The sequence below is a fragment of the Macaca thibetana genome, chromosome 12, assembly GCF_024542745.1.
Source record: "Macaca thibetana thibetana isolate TM-01 chromosome 12, ASM2454274v1, whole genome shotgun sequence".
NCBI classification, from domain to species: Eukaryota; Metazoa; Chordata; class Mammalia; order Primates; family Cercopithecidae; genus Macaca; species Macaca thibetana.
In genome coordinates this window covers 12,243,807-12,259,193 of record NC_065589.1, presented here as the reverse complement: position 1 = coordinate 12,259,193, position 15,387 = coordinate 12,243,807, and the positions used below count along the sequence as shown (strand labels likewise).

The 15,387-nt window shown below is 38.8% G+C and overlaps 1 protein-coding gene across 3 annotated transcripts in view; it reads left to right on the top strand.

Annotated features, from left to right (window-relative positions):
- SP140L (SP140 nuclear body protein like) overlaps window positions 1–15,387 on the top strand; it is a 65,828-nt gene that overhangs the window by 29,954 nt on the left and 20,487 nt on the right. For all 3 annotated transcript variants that reach the window (XR_007718164.1, XM_050751108.1, XM_050751109.1), the window contains exons 5-8: window positions 712–795; window positions 2,568–2,684; window positions 3,306–3,359; window positions 15,178–15,243. Coding sequence is in view for 2 of the 3 variants with exons in the window: in XM_050751108.1 (XP_050607065.1) it covers window positions 712–795; window positions 2,568–2,684; window positions 3,306–3,359; window positions 15,178–15,243 (321 nt within the window). In the remaining variant the exon portion in view is untranslated. The remainder of the gene's footprint in view (window positions 1–711; window positions 796–2,567; window positions 2,685–3,305; window positions 3,360–15,177; window positions 15,244–15,387) is intronic.

The window sequence follows — 15,387 nt, the reverse complement described above, 5'->3', positions numbered from 1 at the left end:
AGCTGTTGGAGTTTTCTCTTTTATTTTTTATATATGTATGTTTTTGGAGATAGGATCTCACTCTGCCCAGGTTAGATGGCAGGCTAGTGAGCTATCTCTGCTCACTACAACCTTGACTTCCTGGACTCAAGTAGTTCTCCTGCTTCAGCCTTCTTAGTAGCTGGGACCACAGGTGCACACAACCACATCAGGCTGATTTTGTTAGTTTTTTTTTTTTTTCTGACACAAGGTCTTGCTGTGTGGTCTAAGCTGGTCTCAAAATCCTAGGCTTAGGCGATGCTCCTGCATCACCATCCCACAGTTCTATGATTACAAGTGTGAGCCACTTCACCTGGCCAGTTTTCTCTTTTATGATGGAATCTCTCTAGGACCTGAGACTATCCTTACAGGGAATCCCTCTGTTTCTACCTTACACTTGATATATGCCTACCCTGCCAAATGACAATTTTGCAGGTAACACAACTCACTGTGTTTCTATTACTTCTTTATCGTTAAATTTTGAGTATCCTCTTTCTGTGTAGGACACATAAAAGCTCATTGTTGAGGTCGTCTCTTCTCTGTCCCAGAAGATGATGGGAGAAGTTTAAGTCATGTGTAACCCTCTGACTTCTGAGTCACCCGAATGCTGGAAATTCCTAAAAGCCAATTTCCAGATGTTGTCCCTGGTTCTCACAGATCTTCAATTGCTTTCTTCTCTCTCCCACTCTTCAGCAATCCAAGACAAATTGTCTTTCCAAGAAAGCGATCGAAAAGAAAGGGAAGAGAGGCCTGACATCCAACTAAGTCTTGAACAAGGTAAAAATGACAGAATAAAAATTTTCTCATTGCTAAGAGGAAAAGGAGACAAGGGAGGTGAGGGCCCAAGGTTCTGAGGGGAAATTGTGAATCAGGGAAGACGTGGAAGGACCATGGAGAAGTCAAGGTGGGGGTTGTATGAGCTCCTACCCAGATGTCGGGTCTGGAGAAGTGGCCAAAACAAGACATAGTTGGCTCAACAACCATAAAGGAATCAGAGCCAAGTGTGTCAGTAGGCCAGATTTACAGATGCTAACTACCTAGAAGTAACTGTGATTTAGAAATGTCCCTGTAGGAGGTCAGTATGAAGCTGTGAAGTGTTGAGAACCACAGCTCATGGCCCATGGTCAACATCAAAGAGGAGACCCTTGGGGGAAGAAAAGCTCCTGTTTTATCTGTACTTTCACATTCTCAACACTTTTGATGCCAAACGTGGAAAATCTCCCCACACCAACCATCTCCAATTCCCTGCAGAACTGTGAACCCCATCCTAAAGGGATTTCCAAAGGTCACCTCATTAACATAAACAGGCTTGGTTGAAATGGGGTTGTTATGCATAACAGGAAGTGCGACTGAGTCTCTCTCTGTCACCCAGACTGGAGTGCAGTGGCATCATCTTGGCTCACTCACTGCAGCCTCCGCCACTTCTTACTGTTTTCAAAGAACATTAGTAGTTTCTGGAATGATAAGAGCTTTTGAATTTTTTTCTATTTTACTCAGGACTACAGGTAGAAAAATAAAAGTAGAGAAAAGGATGAGGAGGTGCAAAACATGGGAAGAGCATGACTCTGTTATGTGTGAGGCGTGATTATAGGAGCAGGCATATTTTTTTCCAGAGAGCACTTCATCTTAGCTCAGAATATTAGTGTGCAGCATCACAGCACTGGGAACTCTTCTCTGGTCACTGTCTAGAGGTCACCCAAGGAATGTGTGTGACCTCGAGAAGCTGAAAAGACAAGGAAATAGGTTGTCCTCTCCAGACCCCAGAAAGGAATAAAGGCCTACTAACATAACGGCTTTAGGCAGTGAGACCCATGTCACACTTCTCCCTGACATAACTGAAAGATAATAAAATACAATAATAAAAATAAAATAACTCTTTTGTTTCTCATTAGTTTCTGGTGAACTAGAAGATTACCAAATGACCAAAGAAGGAGAATCAGAAGAGCTTGCTTCTAGCTTGCTATGATGTGATGTACCAAGTAATTATAACTTAAAAATAATAAAAACAGGCCAGGCGTGGTGGCTCAAGCCTGTAATCCCAGCACTTTGGGAGGCCGAGATGGGCGGATCATGAGGTCAGGAGATCGAGACCATCCTGGCTAATACGGTGAAACCCTGTCTCTACTAAAAATACAAAAAATTAGCCGGGCATGGTGGCGGGCGCCTGTAGTCCCAGCTACTCGGGAGGCTGAGGCAGGAGAATGGCGTGAACCCGGGAGGCGGAGCTTGCAGTGAACTGAGATCCGGCCACTGCACTCCAGCCTGGGTGACAGAGCGAGACTCTGTCTCAAAAAAAATAAAATAAAATAAAATAAAATAAAATAAAAATAAAAAAATAATAATAATAACAAAAACAGAAACAGAGTTCTGATAATGAAAAAAAAGACAGAAGAGGGTAAAAAGGGAGACTTGAAGGAAGAGTCAAATATAGGGAGGAGCAGTGAAAGAAGATTTCAGAGGAGAAAGTAGAGAAGTAGGTAGCAACCAGGGTGCAGAAAAGAGGGTTATTGGGGCAAATTAAAAGTTCATAAATTACAATTTCGGCCCAGGAGCAGAGCAACCAGCATGTGAAAATGAGAAGTGCTCCTATGTCATGGGTTTCTCCGAAGAAGTGCCAGAAAGCCCAGAAGCAGAGATGGAAAATGGCCAAGCATGTGGCAAAATGGGTAAGGCTGCCTGAGAGCTGTGGGATGGGGATGGCTCAGGGGGCCCCACAGACCCTGGGAAGGGTGGAGGCAGGTGCTCCAGTCCGCCCAGAATCCTGTTCTCTGCATTTGCTTCACCCAAGCTTTTGGGGAACTACAGGGAGGCAAGAGATCGTTATAAAGTTTTACTTATCAGGATGGGCTCTGTTGATTACATATGGGTGACGTCATAGAACGGTGCTCTTTAAAGTGGCAGTTATCCTGTTTATTGCATTAATATGTTAAGTTACACTCAATATTCCATGGAACCCAAGACAACCCAGTGAACTTCTGCTGGTAGATAATAGTGTCATTTTGCTACACCTTAGAGAGGCCTCACCCAAAAGACAACTAATCCAGGTACTTAATTGTCAGGAGGGAAGACTGCAGATCTACTCTTACCCCAAACCATACTTTTGATAGAAGACCCAGGGCCCATCCTAGACTCATAGTTCTCAGTTTAGTGGTTCCTCTAGAAGAAAGAGAGGAATGACTATCCAAACATCTTTATAAACTCCAGCCTTCTATAGTATGAATTGTCCTAAAATCTGTAACTTTTATTTATTAATTTCTGTTTCCTCACCACCACTTGTTATTTTCTAGATACTGTGGGTATTGGAAACAACTCTACTTTGGAAAAACCCAAGAGGAAGAGAAGTAAGAATAAACAAGAATTTACTTGCTTTCAGTGTTACAAATATGTTTTTAATGCCAGAGTTTTCTTATTGTCATTGTTACTATTTCTGTTATTATTTGCAATACTATAGTAGACACACTGGTGGCCTCCCCAAAAAATGTCCACCTCCTAATCCCTGGACTGTCATCTGCTATCTTACATGGCAAATGGGACTTTACAGATACAATTAAGCTAGGGGCCTTGAAGTGAGGAGATTATCCTAGGTTATGTGGGTGGGTCCAAACTAAACTTGTAGGCTTTAAAGAGTGGAGAACTTTTCCTGGCTATGGAGAAAGGAAAATGTGACTATGGAAGAATCATCAGAAATATGTAATGTTGCAGGCTTTGAAAATGGAAGAGGGAACCAAGGAATGTGGGTGACCTCTAGAAGCTGAAAAAACAAGGGAATAGGTTGTCCTTTCCAGCCCCCAGAAAGGAATGAAGATCTACTGACACCTTGACTTTAGGCAGTAAGACCATGTCACACTTCTCACTGACATAACTGGAAGATAATATATTTGTGTTGTTTTAAACCACTAAATTTGTGGTAATTTGTTACGGCAGCAATTAAGAGTAATATAGATGTTGGTACTTGGCCATGGGGTGTGGCTATCACATATTCCTGAAAGTGTTGGGATGTCTTTGAGATTGGGCAGTGGAAAGAGGTTGGAAGAATTTTAAATAGTGTGATTGGAAAATCCTAGATGAAAAAAAAATGGAAGTTAAGTCAATTAATAACCCTACAATGGTCTCTAAGTGCTCACATTAAAGGAAGAGTCACGTGTACTCACTTTAAATAAAAATCTAGAAATGATGAAGCTTAGTGAGGAAGCTATGTCAAAAGTTGAGATAGACTGAAAATTAGGCCTCTTGCAGCAAATAATTGGCCAAATTATGACTGCAAAGGAAAAGTTCTTGAAGGAAATTAAAAGTGCTACTCCAGTGAACACTTTAATGACAAAGCAGAGCAGTCTTATTGCTAATGTGGAGAAAGTTTGAGTGGTCTGGATAGAAGATCAAATCAGATTCCCTTAAGCCAAAGCCTAATCCAGAGTAAGGTCTTAACTCTCTTCACTTCTCTGAAGGTTGTGAGATGTAGGAAGCTTCATAAGAAAAGTTTGAAGGTAACAGAGGTTAGTTCCTGAGGTTGAAGGAGAGAAGCTGTCTCATAACATTAAAGTGCAAGGCGAAGCAGCAAATGCTGATGTAGAAGCTTCAGCAGGTTGTCCAGAAGCTCTAGCTAAGGTCATCGATGGAGTTGGCTACACTAAACCACAGATTTACAGTGTAGACTAAACAGCCTTCCACTGAAAGAAGATTCTATCTAGAACTGTCATAGCTAGAGAGGAGAAGTCAATGCCTGGCTTCAAAGCTTCACGGGACAGGCTGAGTCTCTTGTTAGAGGCTAATGGAGCAGGTGACTTTCACTTCAAGCCAATGCTCATTTACCATTCTGAAAGTCCTTGGGACCTTAAGAATTATTCTAAGTTTACTCTGCCTGTGCTATATAATTGGAATAAAGCCCAGATGACAGCACATCTGTTTACAGCATGGTTTACTGAATATTTTAAACCCACCGTTGAGACATACTCCTCAGAAAAAAAGATTCCTTTCAAAATATCACTGTTCATTGACAGTGCACATAGCCATCCAGGAGCTCTGATGGAGATGTACAAGGTGATTAATGTTATTTCCATGTCTGCTAACACAACATCCATTCTGCAAGCCCATGAATCAAAGAGTAATTTCAACTAGCAAGTCTAAATATTTAAGAAATACATGTTGTAATGCTATAGCTGTCTCTATACATAGTGATTCCTCTGATGAATCTGGGCAAAGTCGATTGGAAACCTTCTGGAAAGGATTCACCATTTCACATGCGATTAAGAACATTCATGATTCATGAGAGGAGGTCAAAATATCAACATTAGCAGGAATTTGGAAGAAGTTGATTACAACCCTTATTGATGACTTTGATGGGTTTAAGACTTCAGTGGAGGAAGTCACTGTAGATGTAATGGAAATATCAAAAAAACTAGAATTAGAAGTGGAGGCTGCAGTGGCTCACACCTGTAATCCCAGCACTTTGGGAGGCCAAAGCGGGCAGATCACCTGAAGTCAGGAGTTCAAGACCAGCCTGGCCAACATGGTGAAACCCTGTCTCTACTAAAAATACAAAAATTAGCTGGGCGTGGTGACTTGTGCTTGTAGTCCCAGCTAGTCGGGAGGCTGAGGCAGGAGAATTGCTTGAATCTGGGAGGCGGGGGTTACCCTGAGCAGAGATTGCACCACTACACTCCAGCCTGGCGATAGAGTGAGACTCCATCTCAAAAAAAAAAAAAAAACAAAGAAGTGGAGTCTGATGATGTGACTGAATTGTTGCGATCTCATCATAAAACTGAATGGATAGGCCAGGTGCGGTGGCTCAAGCCTGTAATCCCAGCACTTGGGAGGCTGAGGCGGGCAGATCATGAGGTCAGGAGATCGAGACCATCCTGGCTAACACGGTGAAACCCCGTCTCTACTAAAAATACAAAAAATTAGCCGGGCGAGGTGGCGGGCGCCTGTAGTCCCAGCTACTCGGGAGGCTGAGGCAGGAGAATGGCGTGAACCTGGGAGGCGGAGGTTGCAGTGAGCCGAGATCGTGCCACTGCACTCCAGCCTGGGCGACAGAGCAAGACTCCGTCTCAAAAAAAAAAAAAAAAAAAAAAGAAAAAAAAAAACTGAGTGGATAAGGAGTTGCTTATTATGGATGAGTAAAGAAAGTGGTTTCTTGAGATGGAATCTGCTCCTGGGAAAGATGCTGTAAACATTGTTGAAATGACAACAAAGGATTTAGAACATATTAGTTGATAAAGCAGCAACAGGTTTTCAGAGAATCTACTGTGCTAAAATGCATCAATAACTTTACATGTTACAGAGAAATGTTTCATGAAGTCCATCAACATAGCAAACTTCATTACTGTCCTATTTTAAGAAATTGTCACATCCACCTCAACTTTTATCAACCACCACCCTGATCAGTCAGCAGCCATCAACACCCAGGCAAGACCCTTTACCAGCAAAGAAATTATGACTCACTGAAGGCTCAAATGATTGTGAGCATTTTTTGAGCTATAAAGTATTTTTAATTAAGGTTTGTCCATTGATTTTTTAAGACATAATGCTATTGCATACTTAATAGACTACAGTAAAGTATAAACATGATTTTCATATGCACTGGGAAACCAAAAAATTGAGTGTCTTGCTTTATTGCAATATTCACTTCATTGCAGTGTTCTGAAACCAAACGTGCAATATTTGTAAGATATACTTATATGTTTTATCCCAAAGACGTTTGAAATTTTTATCTGATCATATCTGTCAGTCTTTTCATTTATGGTTTCCAAGTTTTATGTACAATTTACAAATATATTATCCTCCTCATAATTTGAAAACATTTTTACTTGCTTATAGAATATTTGAAATACTTTTTAATGTTTAAATCTATAACACATATGGAATTCATTTATTGGTGTTTGATGTGAGATGGTGATTAAGAGATATAACCCCAATACCTTTTCCTTCATGATTTGAAATACGATTTTATATATGTTTTCCAGTATACACAGATCTGTGCCTTATCACATTTCTTTATCCATTCATCTATTGATGGAGACTTAGGTTGTTTCTATGTCTTAACTACTGTGAATTATGCTGCAATGAACACAGGAGTGCAGATATCTCTTTGAGATACTGGTTTCATTTCCTTTGGATACATACCCCAAAGTGAGATTTCTGAATGGTATGTTTTTCTAGTTTTAATTTTTTGAGGAACCTCCATACTCTTTTCCATAATGGCTATACCAATTTACATTCCCACTTACAGCATACAAGGGTTCCTTTTCCCCACACCCTCACCAATACTTGTTATCTCTTGCTGTTTTGTTAATAGCTATCCTAATAGGTGTGAGGTGATGTTTCATTATGGTTTTAAGTCACATTTCTCTCATGGATGGTTAGTGATATTGAGTACTTTTTTATAACCCATTGGCTATTTACGTCTTTTTTCCCCATTTTTAAATCAGGTTATGACATGGTTTTGTTTTGGTTTTGCTATTGAGTTATGTGAGTTCCTGATATATTCTGGACAGCAACCCTTATCAAACACATGGTTTGCAAATATTTTCTCCTATTCCATAGGTTGCCTTTTCATTTTTAAAATTATTTCCTTTGCTGTACAAAAGTTTTTCAGTTTGATGTAGTTCCACTTGCTTATTTTTGCTTTTGTTGCCTGTGTTTCTGGTGTCTTATCTAAAAAATAATTGCCCAGACCAATATCGAGGAGCTTTTTCCCTGTTTTCTTCTTTGAATTTTATGGTTCCATGTGTGACATTTAAGCCTTTAATCTATTTGGAGTTAATTGTTGTATATGATGTAAGCCAAATATCTAATTTCATTCTTTTGCTTGCGGATATTCAGTTTTCTTAGCACCATTTATTGAAGAGGCTATCTTTTCTCCATTATTTATTCTTGGCATCCTTGTCAAAATTAAGTGCCCTTTCTTGACATTTGTATTTATCATACTCCTGGAAGTCCTAGTCAAAGCAATTAGGCAAGAAAAAAAAGTCGTCCAAATTGGAAAGAAGTTAAATTGTCTCTGTTTCCAGGTGACATTATCTTCTATGTAGAAAACCCTATAGACTCCACCAAAAAACTGTTGGAACTAATACATGAATTCGGTACAGTTGCAAGATTTAAAGATCAGTTGTGTTTCTACGCACTAACAATGAACTATCCAAAAAAGAAATTAAGAAAACAATCCCATTTACAATAGCAACAAAAAGAATAAAATGGGAACAAATTTAACCAGAGGTGAAATATTTGCACACTGACAACTATGACACTGATGAAAGAAACTGAAAAAGATACAAATAAATGGAAAGACATCTCATGTTCATAAACTGGAAGAATATTGTTAAAACGTCTATACTACCCAAAGTGATCTGGATAGTTGATGAAATCTCTATCAAAATTTCAATGACATTTTTCACAGAAATAGGAAAAAGGAATCCTAAAATTTGTATAGAACCATAAAAGACCCAAATGGTGAAAGTAATCTTGAAAAAAAAGAGCAAAGTTGGAGGCATCACACTGTACTTTAAACTACATTACAAAGCAAGAGTAATCAAAACAGTACTGGCATAAAAACATACATAAACCAATGGAATAGAATGGGGAACCCAGAAATAAACTCATGAATGTATGTTCAAGTAATCTTTGATAAGGGCACCAACAATAGGATTTTCTTTATGTAAATGTGCCACATTTTCATTTTTCTTATCTGCTTTATGGAGCTATATATAAAACAAATTCATCACCTTAAGGTATAACTGAATTTGTTTTAACAAATGTGTGCAGTTATATAAATACCTACACAATCATGACATGTAAAAGTCCACTTGTGTTCTTCTCACCTCTCTCTGATTCTTGACAACAGCTGATCTGTTTTCTGTTCGTTTGTTTTTTATGAAATGAGTCCTCACTACGTTGTCCAGGATGGCCTCAAACTCCTGGGCTCAAGTGATCCTCATGCCTCAGATTCCAGAGTAAGTGGGAATACAGGCATGTACAACCCCTCGACCCAGGTTGTTTTTTTAAAGTGCTGATCTGTTTACATCACTCTAGTTTTGTCTTTTCTGGAGTTTCATATAAATGAATTCATACAGTATTGAATTTACTTACGTTTAGCCCCTTTCACTTAACGTGATGCTTTTGAGATACATCCATGTTATTCTGTGTATTCATAGTTACTCTATTTTTCATCACTGAGAAGTATTTCTTTATGTGACTACATTACAGATGGTTTATTCACCTGTTGATAGCCATTGAGGTGTTTCCTGTTTCAGCTATTACAGATAAAGCTGATAGGAACATCTGAACACAAATCTTCGGGTTGGGCATGTTTTATTTTGTGGGGTGAATGCCCAGGAGTGGTGCTCTTGGGTCATATGAACATACATATATGTTCAGTATTTTGAGACTCTGCCAAAATGTTTTTCAAAATGATGATGCCCGCTTGCATTCCCACCAGTAATGCGTGAAACTTCTCATTGCTCCACATACTCACCAATACTTGATAGTGTTAGTAAAACTTTAAATTTTTTATAAAGTTTACATTTACCATTTTTTCCTTTATAATCTGTGATTGTGAGGTCCTATTTAAGGAATCTTTTCCTAACTCAAGAACCTATGTTTTCTTCAAGTTTTATGATGTTAGCACCTACGTTTAGGTCTATACCCATTTTGGGTTAGTTTTTGCTTATAGTTTGAGCTAAAGATTGATTTCTTTTCTTTCTTTGCATATAGATATTTAATCATTCCGGCATAATTTGTTGAAAAGAGTATCCTTTCTGCATTGAATTAGTTACTTTGACATCTTTGTTGAAAGTCAGTTGGCCATATACGTTTAGGTCTATTACTTGACTTTTTTCTGTTCCATTTATCTGTATGTCTATTTTTATGCCAATACACCATCTTGATTACTACAGTTTTACAAATCCTGAAATCAGGTAGTGTAAGGCCTCCAGTTTTGTTTTTCTTTTTCAGAATTGTTTTGACTATTTCAGGCCTGTGGGTTTTGAAGATTCTTCTATCTTGCAGCTCAGCTACTCTCAAGATTACATCATTGTCCAAAGTGCTTGCTAAGCTCCAGCCATAATGTCCATGTTCTAGGCCATCAGAAGGAGAAAGAGTGAAGAGCAAAATTGTCTTCCCTAGAGGCTTATTACTTTTGCAAGAAGTTTTCCCCAGAACTCCTCTCCTCCCACAACAATATTCTGCTCTCATCTTAGTAGTCAGATCTTAAACTGGTGGCCCTGTCAGGTGTAAGGGAGGTTATGAACTGTGGTTTTTCTCTGGAAATATTGATGTCTGCAGTCTTTGAGGTATTCTATTAGTAGATCAGGAGTGGAAAGTAGATATCTGAAAAACCATATGAAGAATTGATTTTGTCAATTATTTAAAATTTGTCGAATGTTCCTTTCCATCCTAATGTGCGGTCATTATTTGTAAATGTTCTATGCCACTTGAGAATAATGTACATTTGAACTATCTGTTGGTTCTGGCTTCACTCCATGCACATCTTTATCAAGCACAACTTTGTTGTTTAAATTTGGGTTCATAGTAATTTATTTCCTCCATCAAATTTGTATAGAAACATGTTAAATTCTCACACATGGTTATATATTTGCCAATTCCTCCTTATTTTGTTCCTTTACTTTAAATATTCTGAGGCTATTAATGACTTTATAACTTCTTAGTGGATTTCTTTATCATTATACAGCATTCTGCTTTATCCTTATTAATGCTTTTGCCTTAAAATCTCTTTTGCCAAGTGCTAATGTTGTTATACAAACTTTTTTGCTTTTTTCATATTTTTCACTCTATGTTAAGCCATCTTGTGCAGCTTTGTTTTATGTCTCTTGTAACAGCTCTTAGCTTTTGCAATTTTATCTGATAATCTTAGCTCTTTAATGATTTTTTATTCGTTTTCATTTATTGTGATTCCAGATATATATGGACCTATATCTTCTGTGGTAGTGTTGACCATTCTTAGTTTGTGTTTTTTGTGTCTCTTTCCTGCTTTCTGATGGATTGATATAACATTCTATATTCTCCCTTTTCTCCCTGCTGGTTTGGAAATTAAAGACAAAACTTCTGTAATCTTATTAATCATGCCCCAATCACCAAAGATGACAAGGATCTTGTAATGGTTTCACTACAAATTTAATACCTTATCTCTACCATTTGCCTATTGTTGTTTAATATTTAATGTTTAACTATAAATTTTGAAACTATTATTTTTGCAGTTGATATTTACTTAAATCAATTTTTTAAAATCATTTTACACACTCACCATTGTTCTTTTTCTTTGGTTTCACTTTTTGTCTAGCTGAAGTAAATTATTTATTTTTTCCAGTGAGTGATCTCTAAGTGGTAAATTCTCTAAGTGTTGTATGTACAAATTTGTCTTTTTTTTTGATAGAAATTTTTAGCTAGGTTAAAAATTCTGGGTTGATATTTATTTATTCTCAGTATAGTAAAGTAATCACTACATTGTCTTCTGAAATCTATAGTATGGCTAATAAAAAATCATTCTTTTATCGTAACTGTAACTTCTTGTTTAATACCCTGTTCTTCCTCTCTAAAAGCTTTTTACCCCAATATTTAATCATGAAAATTTTAAGCATGCAGAAGACTTGGGAGAATTGTATACTAAACATCAATATACTTTCATATAGATTCACAATTAACATTGTATCATTCCTGCTTTATCACTTTTCTATCTGTATTAGTCCATTTTCACACTGCTAATAAAGACATACCCAAGACTGGGTAATTTATAAGGAAAAATAAAGGAAGTTTAATGGACTCACAGTTCCATGTGACTGGGGAGGCTTCACAATCATGGCGGAAGGTGAAAGGCACATCTTACATGGCAGCAGACAAAGAGAGAGTGAAAACCAAGTGAAAGGGGTTTCCTTTATAAAACCATCAGATCTTGTGAGACTTGTTCACTACCATGAGAACAGTATGGGGGAAATCACCCCCATGATTCAATTATCTCCCACTAGGTCCCACCCACAACACGTGGGAATTATGGGAGCTACAATTCAAGATGAGATCTGGGTGGGGACACAGACAAACCATATCACTATCCATATATACATTTTTTTATCCACTCCATAACCCATGGTCAAGTTTGAAACATTTCAAGGTTGCAGTCATCTGCACCCTTCCCCCTCAAATACTTCTGCCTGCATATTATTAACTAAAGTTCTTTTATAAGATAAAATTTACAATGAAATGCACAAGTATGAAAAGTACCATTTGATGAGTTCTTATAACCACATTTTTCTGCACCATCAAAATGTTTACCAAGATACATAACATGATCATCACCATGGAAAGGTTCCTTATGTCCTTTCTGTTATATCTCTACCCGCTACCCATCAGGGCAATCACTACTCTTTGTTTTACCATGATAACTTAATTTGGGTTTTTAAAAAAACTTTATATAAATAAGGTTTTACAGCATGTTCTCTTTATTGTGAGATTTATTTCACTCAGCATGTTTTTGAGATCCATCTGTATCATTGGATGTATCAGTAATTTGTTCCTTTTCATTGCTAAGCAGTGTCCATTGTCTGAATATACTGAATTTTGTTTATAATTCTCCTGATGATCGTCACCTCGAGTATTTTCAGTTTTTTGCTTTTATAAAAATTCTCCTCAGTACATTCTTGTAGAAGTCTTTCTGTTTTTTCATATCATTATCTAAATACCTAGGAGCAAAATTGCTGGGATATAGAGTAGATGTATCAGTTCTTTTCCCTCAGGACCCATGAAAAGGATGGTGCAGGTGGATGCTGCACTCACAAGTATGTGCTGCAGTGATGGAATGCTTCACTGAGGAAACCCATGGGGTTTGCTAGCTCAGGGACTGCTAGCAAGCCTGCCCAAACCTTACCTCTGAAGGAGATATTATCTTTTTAGCTGGAATTTAAGCAACTCTCCTCTGGGATATCTCCTCTGGAAAATTTCTAAGGAGGGAGATGTTCTCCACTTTATACTGGTGAGGGAATAAATTTGCCCTATAATCTGGAGGCTACATGATCTCTAGCTTCCAAGGCTGCTTGCTATTCTAACATCCTTGAAGTTATACCCTGACACCATGAGTACAGAAATGCCAATGAGAATAGCTTCTCAACAAATTCTTCCCACATTTTTGCTTCTGGTAATTTTCCTCATGAAGACACTGACCCATCAGCCACTTTAATTAATTTGACCCATGGGTCCAGATACATTTGATTTGCTAAATGTTGTAGGAGCAAATTGCAAATGTAGGTGCACTGGCTCACTCGTGTTATCTCAGCACTTTGGGACACCAAGGCAGAAGGATCACTTGAGGCCAGGAGTCCAAAAACAAGCAAAACAACCAAAAACAAGCCTGGGCAAGATAGTGGAACCCTGTCTCTACACACACACACACACACACACACACACACACACACACACTTCATAAACAGTGAATGTTTTAGGTCTTTAGGTCTCTTATGACCAGCTGATCACCTCTAAGGTACAAGTCACCTTATATGAGGGAAGCAAGTTAATGCCTGGCTTCCATACAAGAACACAGTCCCCAGAGCACACAAGGTGCTCGAAGAAGGGAAGTGTTTACAATTGTTGAGCTTCCCTGAGCGGGATGTACTTTTGTCAGGGGGAAGGGAAACAGTGCCTCCTACGTGACTCCTGGATGACTGTAAGCCTTGGGGATCCCAGTTCTGTTCATTGTGTCCAGTCCTTGATTTGTTTGTGTGTGGGGGGCGGGGAGAGGGTGGGCATGTGGAGGTACTGTTTGAGGACAGTCTTTCCAATCTATCCTTTTTGTCCATGACACCAACCAGGTAACAGTCGCCCCCCGACCCACCCCAACAAATGACTGAAAACAGGGGTAGGGACAATGTCTGGAGGATTCTATATTGGACCTCAGAACCTGGGCCCAGCCTCTGCTGTCTCATGACTGGTGCGGAGAGGCTGACTCAGCATTCTCAGAGGCAGGAGCACTGGAGCAGGGGTTTTCCCTTCTGGAAAAAGGATTCAGGGTAGTTCTGAAAGACAGATATCACCAATGCTCCTGCTTCCTCCTTGCCTCCTGGGGTTGCAGGTGTTCCTGCCTTAGATGTCGGGATTTTTGCTCTTGCTTCACTGCTGCAAAATTCCTCTGTACCATTCAGGTGGCTGCACCTTCATCTTTCTCCCCTAATCATCTCCTTTTCTCACTTAGACCTTCCATCCACAATATCAGATACAAGTAGAGCAAAAGCATTTTCATTAGCTGTGTCTGGAGTGAAATCTGAATCCCCTGGGCACTCAGAAGGCTGTGCCCACCAGGCCTCTAGGGAAAAGAATGAAGCGTCATCCCTAGGAATGGTCACAACAGAATCCTGAATCTTCAAGATAGGTCTACAGAACACTTGCAATACCCCACACTTTTGTCCTGGTCACTGTCCAGGAAGGAGATGACCCCTTTCTGGGGGCTGCTTCCTTCAGTGAACCTCCCATGGTGTGTGGACAGGAGGAGATGAGGGACAGTCAGAAAGTCAGTGCACTGTGGAGTCACTTTTCTGATAAAGGGCACATCAGACTGCAAATGGTCCAGACAGCCAGATTCATGACACTAATGAGTTTCTAGGATCACAATAGCGTTCCTGGAGTCAGTTGTTCTGCAGCCTGAAGGAGGGCTGACAGTGTGGAGGCACTGCTGAGATTATTTAATGAAGTTGTATGGGAATTCTATAATGATTATGTAATTACATAATGAAAACTCACTACATCAGAGTTCACAATATCTCCCAACTTCCAATACAAAATATTATCTATAACATCATCAGCTTCAAGGAGGATGCCTTCTCATTGCACATTTGCATTTACTCAACAAACATTTGAAAAAGGAACATGGAGTAGCAGTTATTATTCACTCTAAGGTGCCAGCAAGAGTTAATTTTCCATTAAAAATTTTGTTTCAAAGGAAGGTCATCTCCTATAGTATCCCAAGCCTATGATCCACAAAGCTCATGCAGAATTAAAATAGAACTCTGTACTCAACTTCCACACTACTACACAGATTATAAAGAATTTTGCCTCATTCCTGTGGACCAAAGTATGAAAAAAAATCTTGTATACTACTAGCACATAAAGCTCAGAGAATTATATTTATACCTCTGCATAATTAAATTTATTCTCTTTTATTTGAAGAAAAAAAGAAGGGGCATTCCTGGACCAGAATAAAAAGCAGAATGCAGAAAAAAATCCAACAACATGGTAAGCAGGCAAAGTGAGGTCGTTACAGCTTTTGAGTTTATTAGGGCACTGCCCACTGTATTCTTGAAAGCCTGCAGTTCTCGAGGGCCAGGAGAGTTCTGTACCTCCTGTATCAGTTAGGATGTAGACTAACAGGCTTGACAA